Source organism: Agelaius phoeniceus, chromosome 6 (genome assembly GCF_051311805.1).
Source record: "Agelaius phoeniceus isolate bAgePho1 chromosome 6, bAgePho1.hap1, whole genome shotgun sequence".
Taxonomy (NCBI): Eukaryota; Metazoa; Chordata; class Aves; order Passeriformes; family Icteridae; genus Agelaius; species Agelaius phoeniceus.
Genome location: NC_135270.1, coordinates 27,642,196 through 27,666,198, shown reverse-complemented (window position 1 = coordinate 27,666,198; position 24,003 = coordinate 27,642,196). Strand labels below are relative to the sequence as shown.

The 24,003-nt window shown below is 39.0% G+C and overlaps 1 protein-coding gene across 2 annotated transcripts; it reads right to left on the bottom strand.

Annotated features, from left to right (window-relative positions):
- Positions 1-403: 403 nt before the first annotated feature.
- Positions 404-23,914, bottom strand: GANC (glucosidase alpha, neutral C). 2 transcript variants are annotated; one of them, XM_054635798.2, is made up of 24 exons: positions 23,781-23,914; positions 22,627-22,689; positions 21,327-21,435; positions 20,678-20,805; positions 19,959-20,141; positions 19,665-19,710; positions 18,254-18,320; positions 16,755-16,851; positions 15,988-16,168; positions 14,989-15,142; positions 14,351-14,586; positions 13,259-13,385; positions 12,209-12,288; positions 11,194-11,337; positions 10,717-10,813; positions 10,447-10,548; positions 9,697-9,940; positions 7,896-7,960; positions 7,292-7,368; positions 6,020-6,094; positions 5,498-5,611; positions 4,862-4,974; positions 3,261-3,364; positions 404-2,381 (listed from the first exon to the last, which is right to left on the bottom strand). In XM_054635798.2, exons 1-24 carry the CDS (start codon positions 23,807-23,809, stop codon positions 2,272-2,274), a joined length of 2,745 nt encoding a protein of 914 aa, XP_054491773.2. In that variant the 5' UTR covers positions 23,810-23,914; the 3' UTR covers positions 404-2,271. The 2 variants fall into 2 exon arrangements, with proteins under 2 accessions (XP_054491773.2, XP_077036322.1); XM_077180207.1 differs by lacking the exons at positions 404-2,381; positions 3,261-3,364; positions 4,862-4,974; positions 7,292-7,368 and having other exon boundaries at positions 5,499-5,611.
- Positions 23,915-24,003: the final 89 nt, after the last annotated feature.

Genomic DNA, 24,003 nt, shown 5'->3' with positions numbered 1-24,003 from the left:
TATTTCTATTTAATTTGTATGGAGTTTTCTCTCCAGTTGTTTTCACTAATAGAACTATTTTTTTTATAAAGATATACTAAAAATTTATTTCTTCATTTATGGCATAAATATGTGAAAAAATATGTGAGTTACTACAACAGCAATGTAAATCATATTCTTTGAAATTTATCAGATCTAAAGACCCAACTCTTAAGATTTTCAGCAACTAACTTCTACTGAAATCCAGAGATGTTAGGAACTTCATACCACTGAAAATCTGACCCATGAGTACTTACTATGGTGCAGATATCTTACTGAGTGCCAGAGAATAAAGGCAAGTCATTCACATTCACCAGGTACTCTTGGAAGAATACTCACTAGTGATTCTTAGCAGTAGAAAGAAGGTTGTAAGGAAATAGGCATGTAACTTGCTTCATTGTTACTTTATTTCACTTTCCAATTTGAGAAATAGCAGTTAAAATATTTTATTAAATTACCCAAGACAATAACTATATCCTGTCAGAAGCACTGCTATACTTAAAACACAGTAAGAAATCATCAATCAAAGCTTAGAAGTTGATAGAAAAATAGGGTCTGTCTCTCTTTTCACAGATGCAAAAGATCTGTTTGCTGCTGTTCTACCCGGATTAACACATTTGCATTAAGCACAACAGTATTCATACTGCCAGTTCCTGGAGTGGAGGCTCACACTGTCTCCTGGAAGGTGCTGACAAATAGCTCTGCAGAATATAAAAGAAGGAAGCTAAGGGTCTGGTGGGGAACAAACTACACTTGAGTAGTCAAGAGCACTCATAGTTTGCCCTCCTGCTTGCTGTTCCCAGAAATCTGCCCTGCAGGACAAACAGCAGCAGGTGGGAATGACAGGGGGGATTAGTAACGTTATGTTACCTTTAGCTGGCAAAAATGGTGACCATCCTTCTCTGTTTCCTATGAGTTAATTTACTGATGTCTTTAGAAAATACTTCCTTATCTTACTAAAAGGAATTAAATTAACTAGAATTCCGGAAAAACCAGAAACCCAACTGATGGCATGTTCAGATTTTACTCAAAGCAGAACTGGTTTGAAAATAATATAGCTGACAAGTTTAGCAAATAGAAAGGTAAACAAACTCTGTGGAGCAATGGCAGCCTGTGAAAAGAGATGCCTAAGATGGAAAAGCCTGAGGGAACAGGCAGGATGTAATGGATGTGAGACTCAGGATGTCTCTGTTTGCAAGCAAAGCAAGCATCAAAACATACCAGTTCTGTTTGCAGAGATAGTGGGAAAAGAAGGCAAGGGAACATTAGGCTGAGTTGTAAGAGAAAGTGGGATGCCTGCACGCAGAATTAATCCCATTAAAATGAAATTCTGCTTCATAAATGCCTAGCTCAAATCTCAGCCAGATACTAAAAAGTGACATGACTAAAACTTTTCTAAAGGAAGCAAAAACTTGGCAGGACTTGGAAGATCTGGGAAAGCATAACTCCTTCACTGGGCTGCCTTGAATCAATGACATTCAATCATCAATGCCAATTCTTTCCTAACAGAAAACTTTTTTTTTAAGTAGTACCTGTGCCTTTTTGAAATCCAAGTTTCAAAGCTGGCTGTTAGGGAGCCTTCTGCACCACCACATTACTGTCTTCTCTTATTGCACAAACGAATGGCACAAGCTACCCAACCCTCCCCTCCAGTGCCTGAGCTCTTTGGCCAGCCTGCTGTTTACTTTCGCGTGCAGACCAGCTAATTTTGCGTTGCCATAAGGACTGGAAAGCAGAAGTGTCTGTGATCACACTGGGTGGCTCCTTCTGTGTTTGTTTTCAGAAGGCAGCTGGCAGGCAGAACTCTGGTGATAACCTGTGCCTTACATACTTGCTGATGCTGCTTGTTGAACTGGCCCAGATCTCCAAAAGTGCAACAGCTTCTGAACAGTATGATTTTCAAATACTTACATTTAGGCCTGTGCCAACAAGCCACAATCTCACCCCACCAACTCATAATTTTTTATTGCGAGTGAAGGCAGAACTGAAGCTTAATGCCTAACTGAAGCAAGCCTAATGCAAATAGTATTTAGCTTATTTCCCCAAAGATACAATCCTAGTGCTATTACTTTTGCTGAACAGAAAATTTATCCAAGTCCAAATTGGTGCTTTAAAAGAAATGTTAGTTTGGATGTATTGGTGGAAAATATGTTTGTTGATTTAATTGGATTCAAGTGAACATCTGAAGTCCTCCCAGTTTATTTCTCCTCAGCCTCTCAACGGACAGTTTCTCTGAAGAAGTTGCATCTTCTTTCAGCTGATACAGATCTCCCAGTCAGCATCAACACCCAGGGCTAAGTTTTCCAGTGTCAGTGCAAAGGTCTTCGTATCATATGTGAAAATCACTTCTTTTTTTTTTCCACCTGAACAGGACAAGAGAGTTTTCTATTTAATTTAAGAAGAATTCTTCTGAAACACAGCTGTGTGTACATGTGACTCTACAGTTTTTAGTTCTGACTGTCCCTGCCACTGATGGAAAGGATTGATTAAAAAACAAAAAGAAGTCAAATCTTCCCAGCACACATATAAGAATACAGTGGAATAAGAAAGTAAATATTTCTTTTTTTCTGATCTTTCAAACTATGGTACATCAAACTATGGAACTACTTAAGAATTTTTCTGAAAAAAAATCACCCTGGTTTTTGCACAGGTGTTCCTCCAGGCACCCTTGACAGGTGGAGGCAGAAAGTACATTTCCCCATGACTCTCAAAATGAAGGGACATCCTTGAAAAGCAACCAGAAATTGTAAGGCCTTTCTGTAGCTGCTACAGCCTATCCCTATGGAATACCTCACAACTTCTAGAGATGATATCACATATAGGCAGGAACTCCAGAACTTTTGGATGAGCATGGAAACAAAGAGTAAATCTGGGTTTGTCTGCAAGTTTCCTGTTCTAGACTAGGCAGGTTAACAGACCTGAGCAAATGGGCTTTAATTTGAAGTGCCATCTCTGCTCATGTTGTCTGAATGTGTTCATTCCAAACCACATTTACTGATGTATTTATCATCTTTCAAAGTCAGTGTTCTTCAGTTCTGCATGCAGTATTAGTGGTGAATAGCTGCTCGTTCCTTTCATTAAATTCCGTCCTTGATATAAAAAAGTAACAAAGAAAGCTAAACAAAGAGGCTTTCTAAGCTGTAACACTTCTTCTGCAGACCTGTCAGTTTGACACCTCTAGTGAATGGCAGCAGAGCAACAGAATTTGAAAAATTGTAGTAAAATAAAAGTCAATTCATTACCCTTGGCACTGGCTGTCACAAAAGTGGGTTGCTTTCCAAATCCCAGAATTATCACCCGTTCAACTACACATGTAGTGTGGTATTGTCCGCTTTCATCTACACAGCTGAAAAAAGAAAATAATTTCATATACATCAATTTCTTTCCCTCAGTATAAATCGGTATCACGCAAATATTATTGCTTCAGTCTCATCCTGAAAGCTCCCTATACTGGTTTCCTTTCCTCTATTTATCTTTCTCTTAAAAACAAGTAAAGCTTTCTCCCACTGTCAGCTGATTTTTTCACTGCATATCAGATTTCACAGTCAGAAGAAAAACAGTTTGAGAAACTATTTTAAGGCAAAAAGCATGGCTTTGGGAACCAGAAAAGTTCTGGATTTTCAGAAAACAGTAGTTAAAACTCCTAAATATAAATGTAAAGCTAATTTTAACATTTTTTCACATAAAATATTTCAATTTGAGACAAAATTATGTTTAATTTTGTAACTAATTCAATTTTTATTAAAAAGCTCTATAAAACCTCAAATCAAATCAAAATGCACCTCTTTTTTAATGAACAGGAGGTTATTAATCTCAAAATTATTTTTTCCAACTTCAGATTTGCTAGAAATTTAGCAACATTTTTCTTTCCCATCCTGAATTTTTAAGCTTTTCAGATTTCATATTCCATATAAAGAGATTTGAAGTATACTTTAAACCACATTATACAAGCTAAACTAGTTTTGCTCTGTGTTAAATTTTGTAGCTTTAGGACCAACTCCTGCATACTTTTGAAGCTTGAAGGACTAAAAAATGCCTGCAGAATCACCATTTATGCACTACACAGCCCTCTGTGCAATGTACCTCAAGAGTAAAAGTGTTATAGTGACATATTTGGCATCTCTTTGGCTTTTAGGTTTTGTCAATGAACCTTTGCAGGTGGTATCCTCTTGTGCCTCCCTTCAAGTGTTTTTCTTCATGCTAATATATATGGTGAATTTGTTGATTACTTCGGGAGACTGCAAAGATGTGGTTTTGGTTCCCAGACAGAAGCACTGAATATCTCAGGTTGGAAGGGACACATAAGAATCAAGCTAACTCCCTGCTCCTTGCAGGACTACCTAAACCTAACCATGTGGCTCAGATCATCATCCAGATGTGCTTTGAACTAGGAAAGGCTTGATGCCTTGACCACTTCCCTGGGGAACATGTTCCAGTGACTAACCACCCTCTCAGCAAAGATTATGTTAGAAAAGAAAACTTAGAAAATATAAACACTCCAGGTGTTGCATACTTGCAAATCTCCCGATTTATCTTTTTTGTCTCTCAGATAGGCTGTACTCTTTCTAACGACTTCCTTTATATTTGTGTCAATCTGCAGAATCTCGAGTCTGACTAGACTGAAACAATATAAGACAGCTCAGTATTTCATGTGTCACTGCCTTCACAATTCTATAGAACACTGTTTACCTCTGCAGTTTTATGACAGATCGTGCACTCTCTCAGACTTCACTAAGCAATAGATGAGACTAATACTGCTACCTTTGTAAGAAGGCCTCATGAACTAGAACAGGCATTTCCAGTGACATTTGTGTTGGTGGCTTTTGTCCATGATTGCTGTTACCTGGAAGAGAGAATGTTCTTGTGGAAAGTGAATTTCCGATACAGGAACTGCTTCTTGTGGAGATATTGAAATGAATGCCCATCATCTACATAGAGCTCACCTATGGCACAGGCCTGTGAAACACACCAGATAAAGCACAAATTAACAGCAGCTTCTAGTGTTGAATAATTAAACTGTCTCACTATATGTTATGCATCATATTGAAGGTGTGTATTTATTTTTCTTTAGCAGCTTGTATACCTGGAAGGCTCAAGCAATCCAGCTCTGAGACTGCCGGACATCCTGGTTTTGTAAATTGATGCAGGTGCCATATGTCACCTCTTTATTAGCAAAGACAGTTGTAGGAAGTTCCCTGTGTCCAAAAGGAAGTTTGTGGCATGCTCATTCTCTGCTCCTCCCTCCAAGGGACTAGACAAGGGCTGAAAAATCTGAAAAATATTCTGGCTCTGCTATGCTCAGATAGTCATGCTTAGAGGGGACAGTGGGGGAGAAGTCTGTGTCCCCTCAAACAGCACAAGTGGAGAAGAGCCATTGGACACTCAAATGTAGATGCCATTGTTCTGATCAAACAGGGCCTACAAAGGTCAGATGGAGTAGAAGATGTCTTTGTAAAAAGGGAACACTATCCCAGCATACCTCTGCATCTAAGGCCACGTGGAGTTCATAAGAAATATCTATCATCCATTCAGTGGATTTTCCAGCTGAGGTCTTCAGAGGTATCACAGTGCCCCCTCGCTGGAATACAGGAATCTGCAAAAACACAAAGTCAGGGCAGAAAGATTCCCGCACTCCAATAATGGAATTTTAATGAGGCTCAGAGATAACAGAAGTTTGCTCAACTTAGAAATGAACTTTTACCACAAATATATAAAGAAAATCATTCAGCTAACAATGGTAATAGTATTAAACTTCTGTATGTATTTAAGCAAAATAATTTTGCTTGGAAAAATAACTGTTATATCACCTCATTTTACCACCAGGACACAGTAGGGTTTAATCTAACAACAGAGGAGATGGGAGTTTTATACAAAAGCTATTTTAGATTACATTTCTACAAAGAAATTGAACTGTAACTTTTCTGATCCTGAATATTGACAAAACAAAAGCTTGGGTTTTTTTTCTGTTCCATGAAAGTAGCATTTTAAAACAAAAACATACATTCTCCAGTGTTACTGGGATCTTCACTGTGCCCGCATCTTCCATTCGCTTAAATTTTCTGAAATCGTACCAAATCTAGAAAAAATGAAATAAGAATGAGCATGACATATATGCCAAAATCTGTTCCCTCTGTAGACACAGTTACTCTCCTTAACTTGTCAGTATTCCTAACAACCTATTTGATTGGCAAGAAAAAGCATTTACTTTTTAAATTGAATGATCTTCTGGATGGAAAGAATAAATTGTAATTTCTGAAGCACAAAAATTATCTGACCTTTTCTCCAGTTTTCATAATGTCTTGTATGTCTTAAAGCATCTGGAAGTGCAAAACAATGAAACACTTTTATTTTTTTTTAAATATAGTTCTTGAAAAAGCAGATTTATATTGAAGTGAAAATTAACAACAAAGCTGCTAATAACAGGTGACAAAAGGGAGCTGCATCTGAATCTCCCATGCACCACACTTGGCAGCAGGTTTAAGCTGTTTAAGCTAATGTGCCAAGCACTCAATTGCCACAGAGATCTTGATAAAAGTATTTTCCTTAACTTGTCTGGAGAGCCTAGTCTGTTTTTCTCCTTAAACTGAGAAGAATTCTAACTGTTCTCAGTTAGTGGAGTCACAAGGCTCTGCATGGTCTCATACACTCCCTTTTGCTGCTTACTCTCTGGAGTCTCAGGCTTTTCCTTAGCAACTATTTTCCCCAAATCATTTTCCTTCCTCCATGCTGCTGTAGCCAAATGCTCTTTGTAGGAGTGAACCACTGTGCCATCCTGTGGATAAATACCTTTCTTTCAGAGAGGAACTGCTCTCTGTGTGAGTCAGTGTTTGCTATACATGTCCCAGGCTACTGAGGCTTGACTTGTTAAAATTTCCCTCCCTACAGTTTCTCTCTGATTTCCTTTTGACCTTTCTTCAAAGTTCCCTTTTTTTTCTACATAAAATTAACGCAAAGAGAAATACATGTAAAAAGGTAACTGACAATGTAGGGAAGCTGTTTCATGGTGATTGATGAGCAAGCTTTGAAGGGAGATTTAAACTGTAGGTGACTTGAAATTTGTGCAGCAGCTCGTGGAAAAGCAAGAAAGCAAATTAACTGTGAGCCAAGCAAGCAAGGCATCAAGATGAAAGGAAGGGCTTGAAGTGGCACAGCATGGCCAGCCAAGACTTGCCACAGCATTAGTGCTCAGCAGTTATTAGATGGGGAGCTGGAAGGTTTCTGCATAAAATACTTATTTGAGATGAATAGTTGGACAATTCATATACATCCTTACCTCCTCTGACCCTGGAAACAGAACTGTCACTGTCTTGGCCTCTTTCTCTGTGACTGGATGTACCAACAAAGCATTTCCTGGAGAAAAACATAAATACAGCTATGGTCCTCAAGGCTGAATCTTCCCAGAGCAGACCCTGTGTGCTCTGGGGTTGTCAACCTCCCACAGCCATTCCAGGAGCTTGCTTGGGCATGTTATATGCTTAGGTTCACTTTCTACTGAAGAAAAAGGCTTGTGTAGTGGGCTGATGGCTGACTGACTTCAGCAGCCAGCCATACCACAGTACAAACCAATAATGTTTGGGTGGTAGTTGTTTCCTACTGCCATTTTTGAAGCAGATCTTAGCTGCTCTACTGAACTTGATGTTTCAGGTCAAAAGCAATAATGTTTTTTCAAAGTGACTAGTGAGATAGAACTGAGTTTTTTTATCTCCTATGTCCTCTGTTTTCAAAGTGCTGTTAAAAGGAGGTCCCTTAAAGAGGTCTCAAGTTCTATATTCAATTATAATTTTTTAAGTGTTGGGTAGTATTTTTATGGTTTTTTTTCTCATGCAACACCTCAAAAATATTTAAGTCAAGTTGCGGGGAATAAGACACCTGCTTACCCAGCATGTACTCATTTTCCACATCAAAAGTTTCCATTTTCCCTGGAAACTCTATCCAGAGAGACCTGTAGAAAAGAAAGATAATGGAATTCAGTTACATTTTTCCTCTCCAATCAACCTGTTCAAGTCTTTCTGGCATTTTTAGGCTCCATTTTTTCCCTCTCTTTACAAGGCACAGTTACCAAGAACTGAATACAGGGTAAGGTTCTCTTTTGTGTCAGTGACTCAAAGTGCCTCTTTGCCCTTGCTAAGAGTCCCCAGTACAGTATGGGTTAGGACACTCCAGTATACCTATCTTTACATCTGTGGCATCAATTTCTTCCCTCCTGCCTTCGTCCTTACAAACTTGCACTACACCTGCCTTCCTTCTATCAAAGGAGAGATAAATGAGCCTTTGTGTCCCAGTCTACCAGCAACGCTGGCCCCTGATGAACTAGTCCCTGCAGCACAATCCTTCCTGTTCTCAACAGCTCCCTGCTGCTTTTTATAGAAAGTCTCGCCTTGGGCACACCTGAAAAACCTGCACCAGAAGCTAATTTTCAGTCTTTTTCAAAAAAGTGTAGTGTAATAACCATCTGGTTATGGAACAGAAGTTGTATATTTAAAGTTTGAGAGATTATGACAACAACAGCTTGTTAAGAGACAGGGTCTGAGTTTCTTTACACAAAAGCCTGGCTCACCTGCTCACTCACAGGCATCCACCTGTTCACTGCAGTCCTGCTGCTCGTGTGCTTGCTAATGAGACACACTTTCCATTCTGCTTGTCTCAGTGAGAAAAATACACTTCCCCTCTAATTCTGTACCTACTGCAGCAAACTTAACACAATGGAAGTGTGATTTAATACTGTGGGCAGTTTACATGCCAACAAAAGCTTCATTTCAAGAAAGACAGAAACCCACTGTTTCTGTCAGTGCATAAAACAGGTGCATTTACACCTACATAGGTCCAGACAGACACTCACACTACTAAGTCTGTAATGCAAATTATCTTCAAAACTCAAACCACTCAACCCTTATCAAAAAGACTGTTATGTTTCTAAAACATGTAAGATGTATCTGCATAACAAAATATAAAGGCAAATGTGAGCAAAAGAACAGTTCTAGGGCAACCGCAAACACAGATTATAATACAAACAAACACAGATTATAATCTATACCAGGGAGATTAATGACATTAATCTCTTTCCAAAAGAAGTGCTGCATTCAGTTCCACAGAGGTGCACTTTTAAGAGGTTAGAGAGCAACAGAACAAATAATTTATTTTTTAATTTCATTTCTGTTCTAGATTATTAAATTCTCTACTAAAAGAAACATTATAAGCAATACTGCAGAAAAAAGTGATAAAACTATTAATATGAAATAAGATTTTATAACAGTAACAGTTAAGCAGTAACAAATATTTTCATGAGAGGCAAAATGGCAGTTACATTTCTAGGTCAAGTTCACAGTCTATTAAGCACTGTTTTATGTACTGGTTGGACTACTATGTGAAGGTCTTTATCATGATGAAAAATTTGAAGCCCAGACTACTCTAAAAATTTCAAAGACTGCAATGGGTTTATTGAATTAGTGTGTTCCAGGTGTCATTTGGGGAAAAACTCAGGACATAATTTTCCTCTGAAAGCCCTAACAAAGCTCACAGAATGCATGAAAAGACAATTCAGTATTAGAACTTTTGTCTGATTTTCTCCCTTTTAATAGTCAAATAAGTAACTACAAAACTAAGAGGTGGTAATTTAACCTCCCTTCTCCAAGTAAGCTCCTGCAGGTACCCTCTAGGCCTGCTGGCTCATGCTCTTACCTCATGACGGGTTCAGCTGCCGTGTGTGCCCGATAGAACAGAGTGTATAAGTAGGGCAGGAGGACGTAGCGCTCTCTAATGGCTCTCCTGATGATCTGGGTGTTCTTCTCCCCAAAGAGCCACGGTTCGCGCCGTTTGCTCTCCATGTTAGAGTGACCTCTGAAGAAGGGCTGGTAGGCTCCCGCCTGATACCAGCGAACAAGTAACTCTGGCTCTGGATCTCCAATAAACCCTCCCACATCAGCTAGATATTGCGCAGACAAATGAAAATACACAGTTTTGGAGATTGCTCTGGAAAATGTGAAGCTCTCCTCTAACAAACATCCCAAGTGTATAAATCCATGCATTTCACAGTTTGCTCACTGTTCTGTTCAGCTGTTGGGCAGCTGCTTGTCCAAATAAGTGTAAAACACCAGTGCAACAACTTATGCTTTGAAAAAAAAACAAACTGAAGAGAAGTTTTGAAGGCTAAGTGAGTGATTTTCCCAGGGACAGAGCACTATCACAGTGATGCTGTAAACAGAACACTACCCGAGGACTGCTGCTCCAGATGGAACAAAAACACTGCACAAAAGTTAGTGGAGAGAGACATGATGGTGAGAGGCAGGTTTCAGGCTTCTGAAACCAGACTAATCTGTGAAACCACCTGGAAATGCAGACGGCTGTTAAGCTTTCCACTGTCTGTGTTGAAGTCTACCTTGGGAATACAAACTTGATGGCACAATTTATGCACAGTGAGAAGCTCATTACCTCCACAGAAGGAAATCCCTGCCATGTTGATAGTAAGAAGCATTGGAATGGATATTTTCAAATAACTCCACTCTGCTTTGTTGTCTCCAGTCCACACTGCCCCTGGAAATTCACAGTTTCAGGATTATGCAGGAAAATTGAATGTATATCTCAGTTTATGCTTGCAGTTAAGGAAAGAAGACAAGAATAATCATGAACTACTTTGGAATTCCTTAATATAACTTAATATAATAAAGCAGCAAAGAAGGCATCCAGCTAATCCTTACTGACCATACTTCTGTGATCCAGCAAAGTAAGATCGTGTGAGGACAAAAGGTCTCTCTTTTCCTGAAGAACGTCTGATGAGTCCTTCTGCAGTTGCCATTTGCTGAAAGTCATGAATAGAAAAGTCAGGAAGACAAACTCTTTAATTAGGGTACTTTCTACACTGTCTTTTTAGCCCTTCTAAGGCAGAAAAACTAAGACAATCCCGTTCCCAGAAATAATACCTATTATTAAATAACATGTTCTTATTAGAAGACATGAAAAGATTCAGTAGTCACACCAATGTAATTTACATTACTATGGTAGTAAGGCACAAATGATGTCACATTTTCTTGTGATGAATCACAGTTTATTTTAAACATTGCAATATCCAGCAGAGTTTCAGGCTTTGATGAAGGCTATAGAATACCTACTACTGTGTGAAGTACCACATCACACATACTCCATGAGAATAACTGCAGTTTGTGTCTCCAGATACTCCACCTGGTAGAATCCGTAGAGGTTGTGTACTTCCCGATGCTCCCAGTTGTTGTAGTGCACAGCATCTTTCTGCATTGTTAGTTCTGCCCCCTTGAAGACCGAAGGCTCGTTCATATCATTCCATACAAAGAGGATATTAGTGGATCCCTGTGACACAGGGCTTCAATTAGGTCATGACAGAGTCAATCCTGTGATTTTGAGTGTTTATCTCAAGTGGGTGTCGGGCCAGTCTGGGGTATGAGTAGAAACAGCGGCACAAAACCAAGACTTGGTAATTACACTTCTCAGGTCACTTGAAAGCCCTCAGTTAGTCATCTCATCCCTCTCAGAGGCCCTTCTAGTCAGGGTAGCAGCCTGCAAGGCCACATGATCTTTGCAATTCTTACAAAACTCAGTTACGCACTTGCTATTCCTGCTTTCTTGTGAGGGAAAGAGGCAGGGAAAAGAGAAGTATAAAACAGCTACTAGGAAAAATCAGAGAAGGCCAGAGGTAAAAGCTGGAGAGAAAAAGCAGCATGGGAAATATCTACTATGTATGTCTACTAGGGAAGTGATTTCAACAACTCTACTGCAAACTAGGACTTTGAAGCAGGGTGGGAGGAACTGGAGGTGCGCAGCAATGGTCACCCAGACACTTTCAGCACTAGGCAGGAAGGTCAGGATGAAGTGACTAAGGTGTGAGAGTGTACTTCCACATCACTCCTTGTGTGCTATCATGGTAGTAAAGGCTGGAATAGCAGCACCTGTTTCAGTTTATGGGTTCTTAAAATGCCTGCAGTTTGTCCCTTATATTGCTGCAACTAAGAGTGTGTGTTCACTGGTGGCATATGGGTTCCCACTGGCTCAGTGTAGATATGTCCATGGAGAAAATCCTTTTGTGGTACTTCAGCTTATCAAGGTATTTTCCTATACACAATAATAGAGCTACAAAGGCCAACAACTTGCTTAAACAGTATCTTCTCTCTTCTCCCTTTTCAGGCTTTCTGGGATATGTAGATCAGAGCAAATAAATACAAACCTTGTATGTTTTGAAGGCAAATTGATCTGCGTACCATTTTCGCACTTCAGGATTGGTGAAATCCAGGTAACAAGAGGAACCTGGAGATGTTGGAGATCCCAATTATTTATCTGATTTTAAGAATATTGTCTTTGCACCTGTATACAATGGCCTAAAGCTACAATGGTTTCCATAGGCAGCAATAATGTAGTTGCTATTTTTTCTGAAATTAAAGCTCAAGACCAAATTCCAGGCTGACTTGGAATTCAGCACACCCTTTGCCATGTTGTGAAGGTCAACACACTTAGATTCAGGAGGTCTGAAGCTAAGCACCATTTAAGGATGTCTGCTAGCAGTTTCAAATACGTTCACATGTGAACAAGTAGTCAGGGAAAGACATCACCACTGGTATTCTGAGCTGAAACAGAAAAGTGTCACTGAAAAGCTGAATAACGACATCCGACCATGCTACTAGAAGTTGCAATATGTCCTTGATTTTTCCCGTTATCATTCATTTGCCAGGACTGTGTGCTTCCTGTCTGTAAAGAAGGGAGACAACCTCCTCTGCCTCCCTGCAATGAGATCTTCTCATGAAACATAATATGTCAAATCACTGTGTTACTCTTGAATCAAAGTCTTCCAGATCAGAGTTCACTAAATTTCATCCAGCCTACATAAGCTGTGCTCACTGCAATGGACCAGACTGCACTTCTGTGTCCAAGACAAGCTGGGAAGAGGAATGGCTGTTCTCATCAATAAATCCAACTCTTTTAGTTCTAGGCACTGAGACTAGCTGCACATCCAATCGATATAAGAGAGGCAATTTATACAGCTGAGGCAATTGGGACATGATGGGGAGGACCAACCCTCCCCCAGTATTATAAATTATATTAACTTTTAATTTTTATTGTAATTATTAGTATTTACAACAAATGCAAGGAATTTGCAAGGAATAAAAGGAATTTGAAAGGAATATAAGAATTCAATTTTGCTTCCATGCATACCAATTAAACTATTCTGCAAAATTTTAAAAATAAACAGCTTAAAATATAAAGACACAGTGTTTTTTACCTGGCCAACAGATGCCCTCAAAATCTTGCCCATTCCTGTCTTTCACAAAATATCCCTTTTCTTTTGCCTGTGCATACAGGGTATATGAGGGATCAACCTTAATATGAGGATCTACGATGACCACAAGCTGCCAGGGTAAGAAAATAAAACACATAATTAAGATCAGCTGTGCTTAATAAAACAGTAAGAGTTCACTTTTGCTAAAAGGCAGAGAATGACTTCATCTCAGGTAAAGAGAGCTGTGTCCCTAGTTTAAAAAGCAGATACCAGTTTTTTATATACTGTGTTAGACATGTGTACAGGACCTGAATTTACAAGGAGTGCATGAACTTACCCATCTGAAATAAATGACAAAAGCCATTGTTTCAGATAAAAGCAAGTACCACAACCCCTAAAAACAACCTGTTTAATTCACTGCTGTACTCTGTGAATGGGAAAATATCTGACTTCTGTGTTCATGTGCCTGCTTAAAAGCATACGCCTTAAGACAGTTAAATTTGTTTTAGTTTGTGTATCATACAACAGCAACGAGTATTGTGTTTTGCAGTTACATTCTGCTGCTTTACTGCAGAGCTGAGAAAGTACTACAGCTCCACTTGGGAGACTATAAAACTTGAATACTGTTACAACAATCCCCTGTTCATTGACTTTTGGCAAAGATCAAGCATTAAGCAATTCTACAACTCAATAATTCCAAGGAAAATATTTTAACTGTAAAAACAGAAATACAGAAACACAAAGAAAAGCTGAAACAACCACAGAAAGTATCAATGGTGAAAGATCATGTTACAAAGAAAGATTTTCTGCTGTGTTCATCAGTGCTGAGCTGCTTCTGTAAGATGGAGTTTCACAAGGGTCAAATTAAGCTGGATTGCCAGGATACAGAACAAGCTACTAAATAATAAAATGGTATAAGGAACTGAATTAAACAATGGAGCTTGCATGCTAGAAGCATCACCAGAAGGCAACACAGTCTAATTTAATGTGCTGTAGTTCACCTGATTCCAGTATCTGAAGTACCAGGCTTAAAGCTAGATTGGGTACATTCACACTACAGAGAAATCTTTTCTTTCTTCCTGCAATATTATTTACCTTGCGTTTTTTCTTCCTGAGATGTTCTTGCATCTTTCTGGGGTTCTGGAATTTCTTTTTGTCCCAAGTAAAATACCTCTTGCCATCTGTGTGCTCTATATCCAGCCATATGACATCATAAGGAATGTCATGTGCATCAAAGCCAGCATCCACTGCCTTGACATCTTGTTCATCCTCATAATTCCACCTGCACTGATGGTAGCCCAGAGAAAAAAGTGGGGGCAAGGCTTGAGTGCCTAGAAAGAATATATGAATGAAGATAAAACTCTCAATAAATTCAGTCTTTCCACATTATAAGGTGGCATGTCTTGATACTTGTGATACATGTCTTGTGACTGGCCGTTCTATCCCCCTGTGTTTCACCTCTTCCTCTAAGGGTGCAGTTTCAGATAGCAGTGATTATGCTGGCTTCTCAATTACAGGCAAGTTTGACCAACTGTGAATGCTAGGGAAAACAAGGATAGAGGCCTGTCTTCACAAAGCAAGAGCCTTTGATCTACACACTGCAGTTTGGGAACAACTGGCCTCCTGCACACCATGGGCTAGGTAAATATTGATGCATTCTTGGGTACAGCATGTTCCTCAGACAATCTCCTGGATAAGCGTGCCATTCTGACTCCAGTTATGTCAGTTAGTACCTGTCAGTTGTGCAAACTGCTTGAAGATATCAAACGCAGTGGGTCCCATCAGCAGGAAAACATCAATGATCCCACTTTCTGACATCCAGCGAATATCAGTTAGAGGCACTGCTCTCTGCTTAGCAGTTTCTGCAGCAGATCTGGATGGAGTGTGCTTAGAAGGAAAACAAGGTAAACCTAAATCTCTCTCTCTATCATACTTCTATTCAATGAAGGAACAAATAGGGAAACACACAAAATTCACCACCACATACCTGGCAGGTAGTAGGAATACACACTGAATGTTTCTTATAAATCCTTCACAAATTCTTTACCTTGCATACCACTTACGCAAAGTAGAGTAATAGGTTATGAGAAAAAATGAGTAATGAGTGGCAAAATATTAAAGCATTTCCATAATTAATGACTGTGAATTTTCTGTATGATCTTTGAGTAATATCTATATCATTAATAAAAAAAAATAAAATTAACCACATAATGCAGTGCTGGAAAAGCAAGATTTGCTTGTCATTGTTTCAATTTTAACAGAATTTATATGTTTGTGTTTCAAGAGTGAGTTCCTTTCCTGAACATTTTATATTTCTTCAAGATCAATTGCATTCCACAGAAGAATGAGCCTGCTAAGCAGAAATCTGTGGCAATTCCAACAATTTAAACACTCATAAAAATTTCTCAAATCCAAGTGAATGTCAAGATTTTTGTCCACCATTTTTTCTGCCTTCTACATCCATGTAGATTTTTTCTATGTATTTTCTCTCTGTCTCCTCCTGTAGATCTGTTAAGATACAAAATCTGTAACTTGGCTCTTGAAAGGAGTGATCTCTTTGTTCTTTTAGTTTAATACAACAAATTTAGCAATAGGGAGGACAGGAGGAAGAGACTGACAATTCTTCATTAGTGAGCAAAAGATAAATCTCCAATAGTGTTAAATTCCTGTTGGCCTTGTCCTGAAGTGTTTTCTTTTGTAATTTAATTCTGAGGAAATTGAATAACTCTCACCTCAGCTACTGCCTTTGTACTAATATCCACCAGTGTTTCTGAAGAGTTCAGCCAGAAGATCCCTGAAGTTCTGTTAGGCTTGTGTGCTAAGAGAAGGGGTACTGAACCATAAATACCTATTTTGTCATGTATCTTGTGGCCGAAAATATCCAAATTATAAAGCCGGTAGGCGTCGCCATCACTAGGACAAACAAACAGATGTGTTTGTTACACATAAGCATCTTGCACTAGGCTAGTTTTAATTCTATTGCTGTCTCACTAAAACTGGTGAATACTCAGTGAGTGCTCTGTGTTCTAGTCCTTTGTTTAGCATCCAGAGCTGAAATGTGGACTGCTTAGATTATTGCTTATTTGTTTTGGTCCTCACTATCTGAAGCAAATGAGAGTTTTGCTGCCAGGGAGACTACTGTGAGTTTGCTTTAAATCCTAAAATATTATTTCTGAACTCTCCCATCCTCCCATAGAATTGCTCTTTTATGAGTTCTGCTGAAACATGACCAATCCTGGAAGTCCGAAAAAAACTGCATGGAAAATTGGGAGAGAACAGAAAGGGCCATTCATGAAACTGCACACTAGGGAAAGAAGAATGCCTTACTCCACATGGATAGGGGCTACAATTCAACTAACTAAAATATTAAACTAAAATACACATATCTCAAGCTCTTGTCTGGGTTAAATTATTAATACTATGTTATAGCTCTCTCTTACAAAGCAAACAAAAAAAAGACACTGCATTCACTAGCAATCTGATGCCTTGACACCTTTACCTGGTGTTTTTCAGAAGAAGTGTTTCTGTGTGTTGTGGTATTCCATAAACATGGTCATATCCATGTAAAGAGAAGTCCATGCCTACAGAAGTAGGACCTGTGGAAATAATATTAAATTATGAGAATGCAGAGTTCTTAGGCTTATCTGGAAGGAATAAAGCAGAGCAACATAACTGGATTAACCAAAATAAAATAGGTTTTAAAGTTTCAATAATTAAGTCTTTCATGCTTCCTTTTAACTTCACTTCCATCATTACTTCTGTTCTGTAGAGGTAATGTTTGAAACAGATTTTATTATATTTATTTTGATTTTGAACTTTTTAACAAGATAAAATGAATCATTTTACCAGAAAAAATCCCAATCCATGCAATCACGGGTCACTTCTTTATTTGGTAGTGAAACTGCTTAAAATTATGTCCTGTTTCTACCCCTACCTAAAAGCTAAACTTTGCAGCACAGCGAACTTCAGGATCTGAATTGTCTGTTTCCCACTGGTCTTCTCTTCAGCCTAGGCCAGGGGAGTAGCACGCACAAGAGTCCCCACCAATGATATCATCCTGTCACACTACTGAATCCAGAGCAACTTTTGGCAGGCAACCAGAGATCCTGCAGACTGACAAGCAGTGGCTTCAGGATCAGAATCTGACCATATGGACTTTACTCCTCTGACACAGAAAACACAAAAACATGATGCTGGCCTAAGACATGAGAAATAGTCTGAACAACAAGAGCAACAGCTTCCTGCCCTCTGTGTCTTGACTGTGAACTGAGGAAGTTTCTGCCACCAAAAGAAATTGCTTTCAGACTTCCCTCCTTCTACTGCAGTTGCTGGGTAGTGCTGATCACTACAAAAGTCTGCATGATAATGGTAATGGACAAAGCCAAGCAACTTAATATAGAATACAATGGGATGGACAGCAGATCATCATATATTTTGGCAATTTATAATTTAAATTTTATTTGAGTTACCGCTCTCATGTGTCTATAACCTTTGTCTTTATCACTTAAGATTGCTCCGTATTCCTTTTTTTAGTCCACACTTAAAAGGGTTTCTTTGTGACAATTATTAATGCTTAGATATCATGATTTCTGATATGTCATGAGAATAAACTACAGGTGAAGTCAATGTTATGTACTAATACTCAAAAAAAAAAAAGGAAAAGGAAATAATGTATTATATACAATATATACATGCAAAGTCAGACAATGCAGATAGTGTTAATGCTGTGTCAGAAATGGCATACAGTGAATTGATGAAATGGGTCACATTTAATGTGTTCCCTATTGAACACAGATCAAATGAATATTTGCAGAGTTTTTGTCAAATTGTTACCCATCACTGATTTCTGATTAAAACAAAGTTAAGGCAACTGAAAAGCAGGAACAAGTGGGACATTGATAAACATTAAGCAGCTGAACAGAAAGCAGACAGAAATATGAATGAACATGGCTATATATAAAACAGTAAAGCTGTTTTCAGAACTAGACTGAGACTTACCATGAGCTTTGATGTCTAAGAAACTGCCAAATTTCTCTTGCCAGAGATCTAGATCCTCTTGTTTTTCCTGTACAAATAAAAATAGGTAAGCCTAGCAAATGAAACTGCACACATCATGTAGTTTTAAGAAAAACATGATTGTTCACATGAGATTTATACTGCTTTTTTTTTTTTTGGCCACATATGGCTAATATAAATAAATCAAAACCACAAATCAGATTCAGCTCCAGGAATTTACACTGAAGAACTGATGTGCATATGTTGTACACAAGCAGTCTGCTACAGCATAAAAATACTATTTGAGATCTTAGGCAGAATCACAGAATGATAGAATAGCCCAGTTTGAAAAGGACCTCAAAAGATCACAGAGTCCACCCCTTAATGGTAAAGGGAGCCTTGATGAGATTATTTAGCAGCCAGTCCAAACAAATCTTGAAAAACTCCCATGATGGGACTATGCAAAATCCCTGGGAAGGTTGTTCCAGTGAGTGATTATTCTCACTGTGAAAAATGTGTTTCTCCTTGATGTTGAATAAATTTATGAAATGCATGGGTAGAACCAAACAGAAAAAAACACATACAAACAGAACCAACTCACTCCCCCAAATAGTAAAGGTCAGACACAGAAAAAGCTCTTCAGACACTCTGGAGTGTCTGTAACTGATACTTTTAACCTCCTTGTGTCCTGTAATTCATTGTCATAGAATTTACACTTCTTGCAGTATCTTCCCTAGTTTTCTTTTCTACATTCATCCCACAGTAAGTGGACGTGGCCTCTTGCAGCTGTGTGCTTTCCCTGGCAGAAATCAGAGCTCAAACATAAGTATGCTGAAGGCAGCATAGCTCCTGCCATTTATAACAGGATAGCAGAGTAAGCAGCCATCTGCTCTGCAGGGGGCTAAAATTATATCCCAGACACAACTCAGCGTCCTGGGAAAACTGCTATGTGCTGCCAGGACCTGGTCTATTTTAAGAGAGAATTTTATTTCTGTATTAAGCCTGAATGTATGGAGACATATTTTTTGACTGTTATGAAAAAGGTCTTGTTCTTTTGAAACTCTCTTTGCAATGAACAGGGAATTTGAAAATGACAAATATCACCACAAAGCTCCCTTTTACACATCTACTCCAGCTCAAATAAGAGAACAAAAGAGAAATAAATTAGTAATAAAAAGGCTATAGAAAAAAATTTTGGGGCTAAATCTACCTGACTGATGCCTTCTACAAGGTGGTAAAACACATAAACCTTCCTTCAACTATGAATTTGTAAAATATCTCAAAATGTTATACCAGGTCCTTTTTTGAAGGTGGTTGGATTGTATTTATGAACATACTATAGGGCAAAATGAACATGTAATTTAATTTTCTTTTACAAAATATTCCTGCTTGAATTGCAGTAAGTATGGGTTACCTTAGAGGAATCACTTGCTGCCTCCTCATTTTGTGCTGTAGGTTTTCTAATGAAAACAAATACATAGAAATAATCAGTTTATTGTTAATGGCTACTGCAAGGGATCAAAGCAGTCTGCAGCTAATTGATCTAGAATGTGTTTGTTAAAACTTCCCCTAGTATTTACTGTACTAATGAAGTAAAAGAGAAGTCACGTTTCAGTGCATAAGAGCTTTCAGAAATTGCAATTCCATACTTTATTTTCAGCTACAGCACAACCAGTATATACGATGATGTGATAGACAAATGCTGTACCTGTCACTGGGAGGTGGTTGTAGGTGCTCAAAATACAACAAACCATTGGAATTCACACTCATAACAGTCTCACCCTTGGACTGCAGCTCAACTTGGAAGGGGTTTGCTGTGACTCGAAGTTTGTAGTCCTCATTAACACTTGACAGTACCAAAATACCTGCCTCCTTGTGGGATATGAACAGTCTTGCAAATGAAAAGCAACAACACCTTTATATCAATCAACAGCACATGAAATCCACTGCAACTAAATAACAATAGATACAGAAGATGGCTAAGAATATCTGCATACATTACACAAACCTTAAGGCTATTGTCAAGCCAAAGAAGACCAGAAATACATGCTGTGCTCAGGGTTCACTGCATAGTGCAAAAAGTGGCTACAGAACTGCCATGAAAACTATCCAGAGCTTGCACTCCTTTCACATTAACAGGTAATGCCTTAGGTAAAAACTTTGCATTGTAACAAGTAGGCTATTTTCTGATTGGGTCAAACAGGCTCAGTTTTCTTGTGTGTATGATAAAGCTTTTTCTATTTTTTAAATACTTTCTTAAGTATTTAACATAAATTTTTGAAAGTAAATAAACCACATGCATTTTTGTTTTCTCTTCCTGTAGGAACTTTATATTGCAGAGAGACAACTGTACTGTAATATAAAGGAGGAAGCTCTATAAGATATTGAGGTGCTAAATCATCATCACTTAAATCACCCATCACTTACCTCTGGGTGGTAGGTTCCTTTATAAGAACATCAGGAACTTTGTATCTTGTTTTGAGAGGAGATGCCTCATCAATTTTAAGTCTGAAAATATTGCCTTCTATTTCATAAATTTCTACTTGTAGAAGAACCTGTGAGCAAACAAACAGATAAACTCATAAGGATAAAAAATACTTATTTTTAACACAGCATCACCAAACACTTACTGTCTGGAAAAAAAACCAACATGCATGCTTTCTGATTGATTGTTCTTTAGCATTGTTGAGAGTAAAATTCATCATCCATATGAATATATACCAGTTAACTCTACTTCACCCCTTTGAAGAAGCAATGCCTTTTAAGTGAACTCTTTATCTTCAAGCATCTGATATCTAGCATTACAAAAAAAGAACTTATTATTTTGAAATAGTGGAGAAAACTCTGAATTAAAAATATTTTTTAGGAAAAAAGTCTTTTATTCAGAAACCTCTTTTTTCATACAGCCATTAATTTTTTAAAACTTAAATGCTGATTAGTAAGGACATATTTAGGCTGATAGGTTGCATTATCTCTCAAATATCTACCACTGAAGAATCTCAAAACCTGTAAATATTATTAGTTGTGTTGACAATATTCACTGCTCTTTCTGTAAGCACCCTCTATGGTAGCTCACCTTATTCTCCTCGTGAATGATTTGGAATTTGACATTCTCATCACTTAATGTGACTGAATCCAGCAAAACTCGATACAAGGATTTTCCAGGACGTAGAAGTTTCTGACGCCTGTCAAGACAGAAAATTATTTTTGGTCTCCCCAGCTCTTGTAGCTTATATCATACAAAGGGACATCATATTGTTAGAAATGTTTATTTAATCATTTTTTATTGAGCTTTTATTGAGCTTGAAATACAATTATTAGCACTTTAAGTCAAGAAGAAAAAGAAGGAATATAGTTCTGAGCACACCTAAATGCTTATGAATGAGATGTTAGAGGGGTTCAGGGGTTCACCCATCACCACTCTATGACTTTTTATAATAATAATAGTCTCAAGTGTCCAGTTCTTAGCTATACAATTCCATTATTGTTCTTTCATTTATCCCTGAAATTTCAGTTGAATAATCTGGTTTTTTCATTTTCTGTCATATACCCCTGTAACTTACAATGAACACCTTCTACATTCTGGGGTGATGAAATACTGTGTGTTCGTAATGTGTAACCTTCAAATATGCACCAAGCAAATTGTTTCTTGATAAATTTGATGACTACAGAGTTTTGACTACAGCTTTTGGCCCTGATAATGTTTTTAGGTCAGAGATCCTGAAATAAAGGCTCTTTCAACTGTTTGTAGAATTCTCCATGCCAAGCCCAGGTTTTATGAAGTATTTGAAGATAAGCGTCTTGGACGCTACCTTAAAGACAAACTCCTTCATTAATAAACCAAATATGTCAGTGACTAATTGGTGTAACAATAGACAATCATTTCTTTCAGTCAGCACAGGAAGGAACACAACAAAGGGAAGAAAAAAGTCGAGAGCACAGTTAGAAATGGGATGAGAAATATGACTTAGCACAAGGTTAACTTTAAGGGACTAGTGAGCTAGAATTTAGATTTGACACTGAATTCTGGGCAAGGTACTTGCTCAACAGAACTGTAATCACACAGCTATTGTCACAGACAAATGATTTCTACTACTTTGAACTGCAGATGGTCAAGAAACATCAGTGTCAAAAGTACAATCTGTATCTGAGTGCACTTAAATTAAAATATTGCTGGGCCTTTGTCAGATGAGAGGACTGATCGTTTTGAACTTTAACAGAAGACATTCTGGGTGTAAGACTACATGTTTTAAAGTCCGCTGATTATTGCTTGCTGATAGGTAAGTGGAATGCTCCCCTTTGGAAGATAAATCCTGAAAGTAGCAGACTTGCTGTGATTAAAAGTCAATGCATAACTACACTAAAATTCTCCATACCTGTAAAAAGCAATCTGGTTGCATTTCTTAAAGTTGCTTTTGTCCACAGCCTCATCTTGGACACTAGAAAGAGCAGATAAAGGAAGTATTCAGATGTGTCCATCACACACCTGCTGAATGATCAAATGATGGGGATCCTTTTCAAGAGAGGTCAGGATTAAAAACAGTGCAGGAAACTCGGGTCCAACATAAAATGTGATGGACATTGAACTACTGTGCTTAGATATGGGAAGAGTTTCTTATACATTTAGTTTCATGCTGAACCATTTCTTTTTGAACCCTGAAATTTTGAGAAATTATTGAATCTATGAGTAACAGAGATGGATTTCAGCATAGCTGAATTCTTATGCATTTTGAAGCCAGACCTCCCTCTGCAGTCATTACGGTTAATTATTATTTTCCAGTAATAAGAATGGAGAAATGGGGAGGACTGGCAGAAAAGAAATACTGCACCCTTTTCTTCAACCTTCAGTGGGACCGACAAAGGAGGGAGGCTTCCGATGGTCCCGCTGACAGCTCTATGTTATCTTAGGCTTGAAGTAACTTTTAGATTTATTAGATAACAGTAAATATTTTACTTGCCTGAAAGAAATGGGGCTGCCAGTAGTGTCTATTATCAAAGTATTTCTCAGATTATGCCGGGCTCAGATGGAAGGGAATAAAGTATTAGTTCTGGCAGATAAAGTATTGATGCTTACGGAATACTTATTAATTATATACATGCAATATAGGAAATGCAGACGGCACCCACTGAGGCTCAGTCACAATTACAAGTCCTCGATTATTATTTGAGATCTCACAGTGACCGTATACTTAGATCACTCAGCCCTTTCCATTTTTGATTGAAGACAAGTGTGTCCTTTCGGGTTTTGCTCCAAGTTCGTGTGCCTCTGTTGGCGCATGAACGCGGTGCAGCCCGAAATACCCCTGGCGCTGTGGTTCCGCTCGCTGCTCCGCTCCGCCGCGGGAAGGCTGTGTCCGGGCAGGGCGGCGAGGACAGCACGGCACGGCCCCGCACGCCCACCCCGAGCCCCGAGCCGCTGCATGGGGCCGGGTCTGACCCCGCCGCTCCCCGCAGAAACCGGTGGAGCCTCCCCGGCACCAGCGGGAGCGAGGAGAGAGCCGGCCAAGGAGCGCCTCCCCGGCTGCGTTACCTGACTCCCCCCGGTGTCCCCGCCTCCATGGCGGAGCTGCCCCGAGCAACCCCCGCGGAGAGAAGGGGTGGCGACCCGCCGCGCCAGCCGGGGAACGCCGCGGGCCCCAAACGCGACCGGGCCGGCGAGTGACACCCGGGGGCGGTGACAGCCCGGGCCCAGCCGAGAGCGGCTCCGCCCAGCGCCGCTCTCGCCGGCCTACGACGGCCGCGTCCCTCCGCGG

Coding starts and splice junctions, on each gene's coding strand:
- GANC (XM_054635798.2), bottom strand. CDS start 23,809: ATGGAGGCGGGGACACCGGGGGGAGTCAG. Junction 20,142..20,677: donor AAGGAACCTACCACCCAGAG/GTAAGTGATGGG, acceptor TTCATTTGCAAG/ACTGTTCATATCCCACAAGG. Junction 2,382..3,260: donor TGTGACAGCCAGTGCCAAGG/GTAATGAATTGA, acceptor TGTCCTGTTCAG/GTGGAAAAAAAAAAGAAGTG.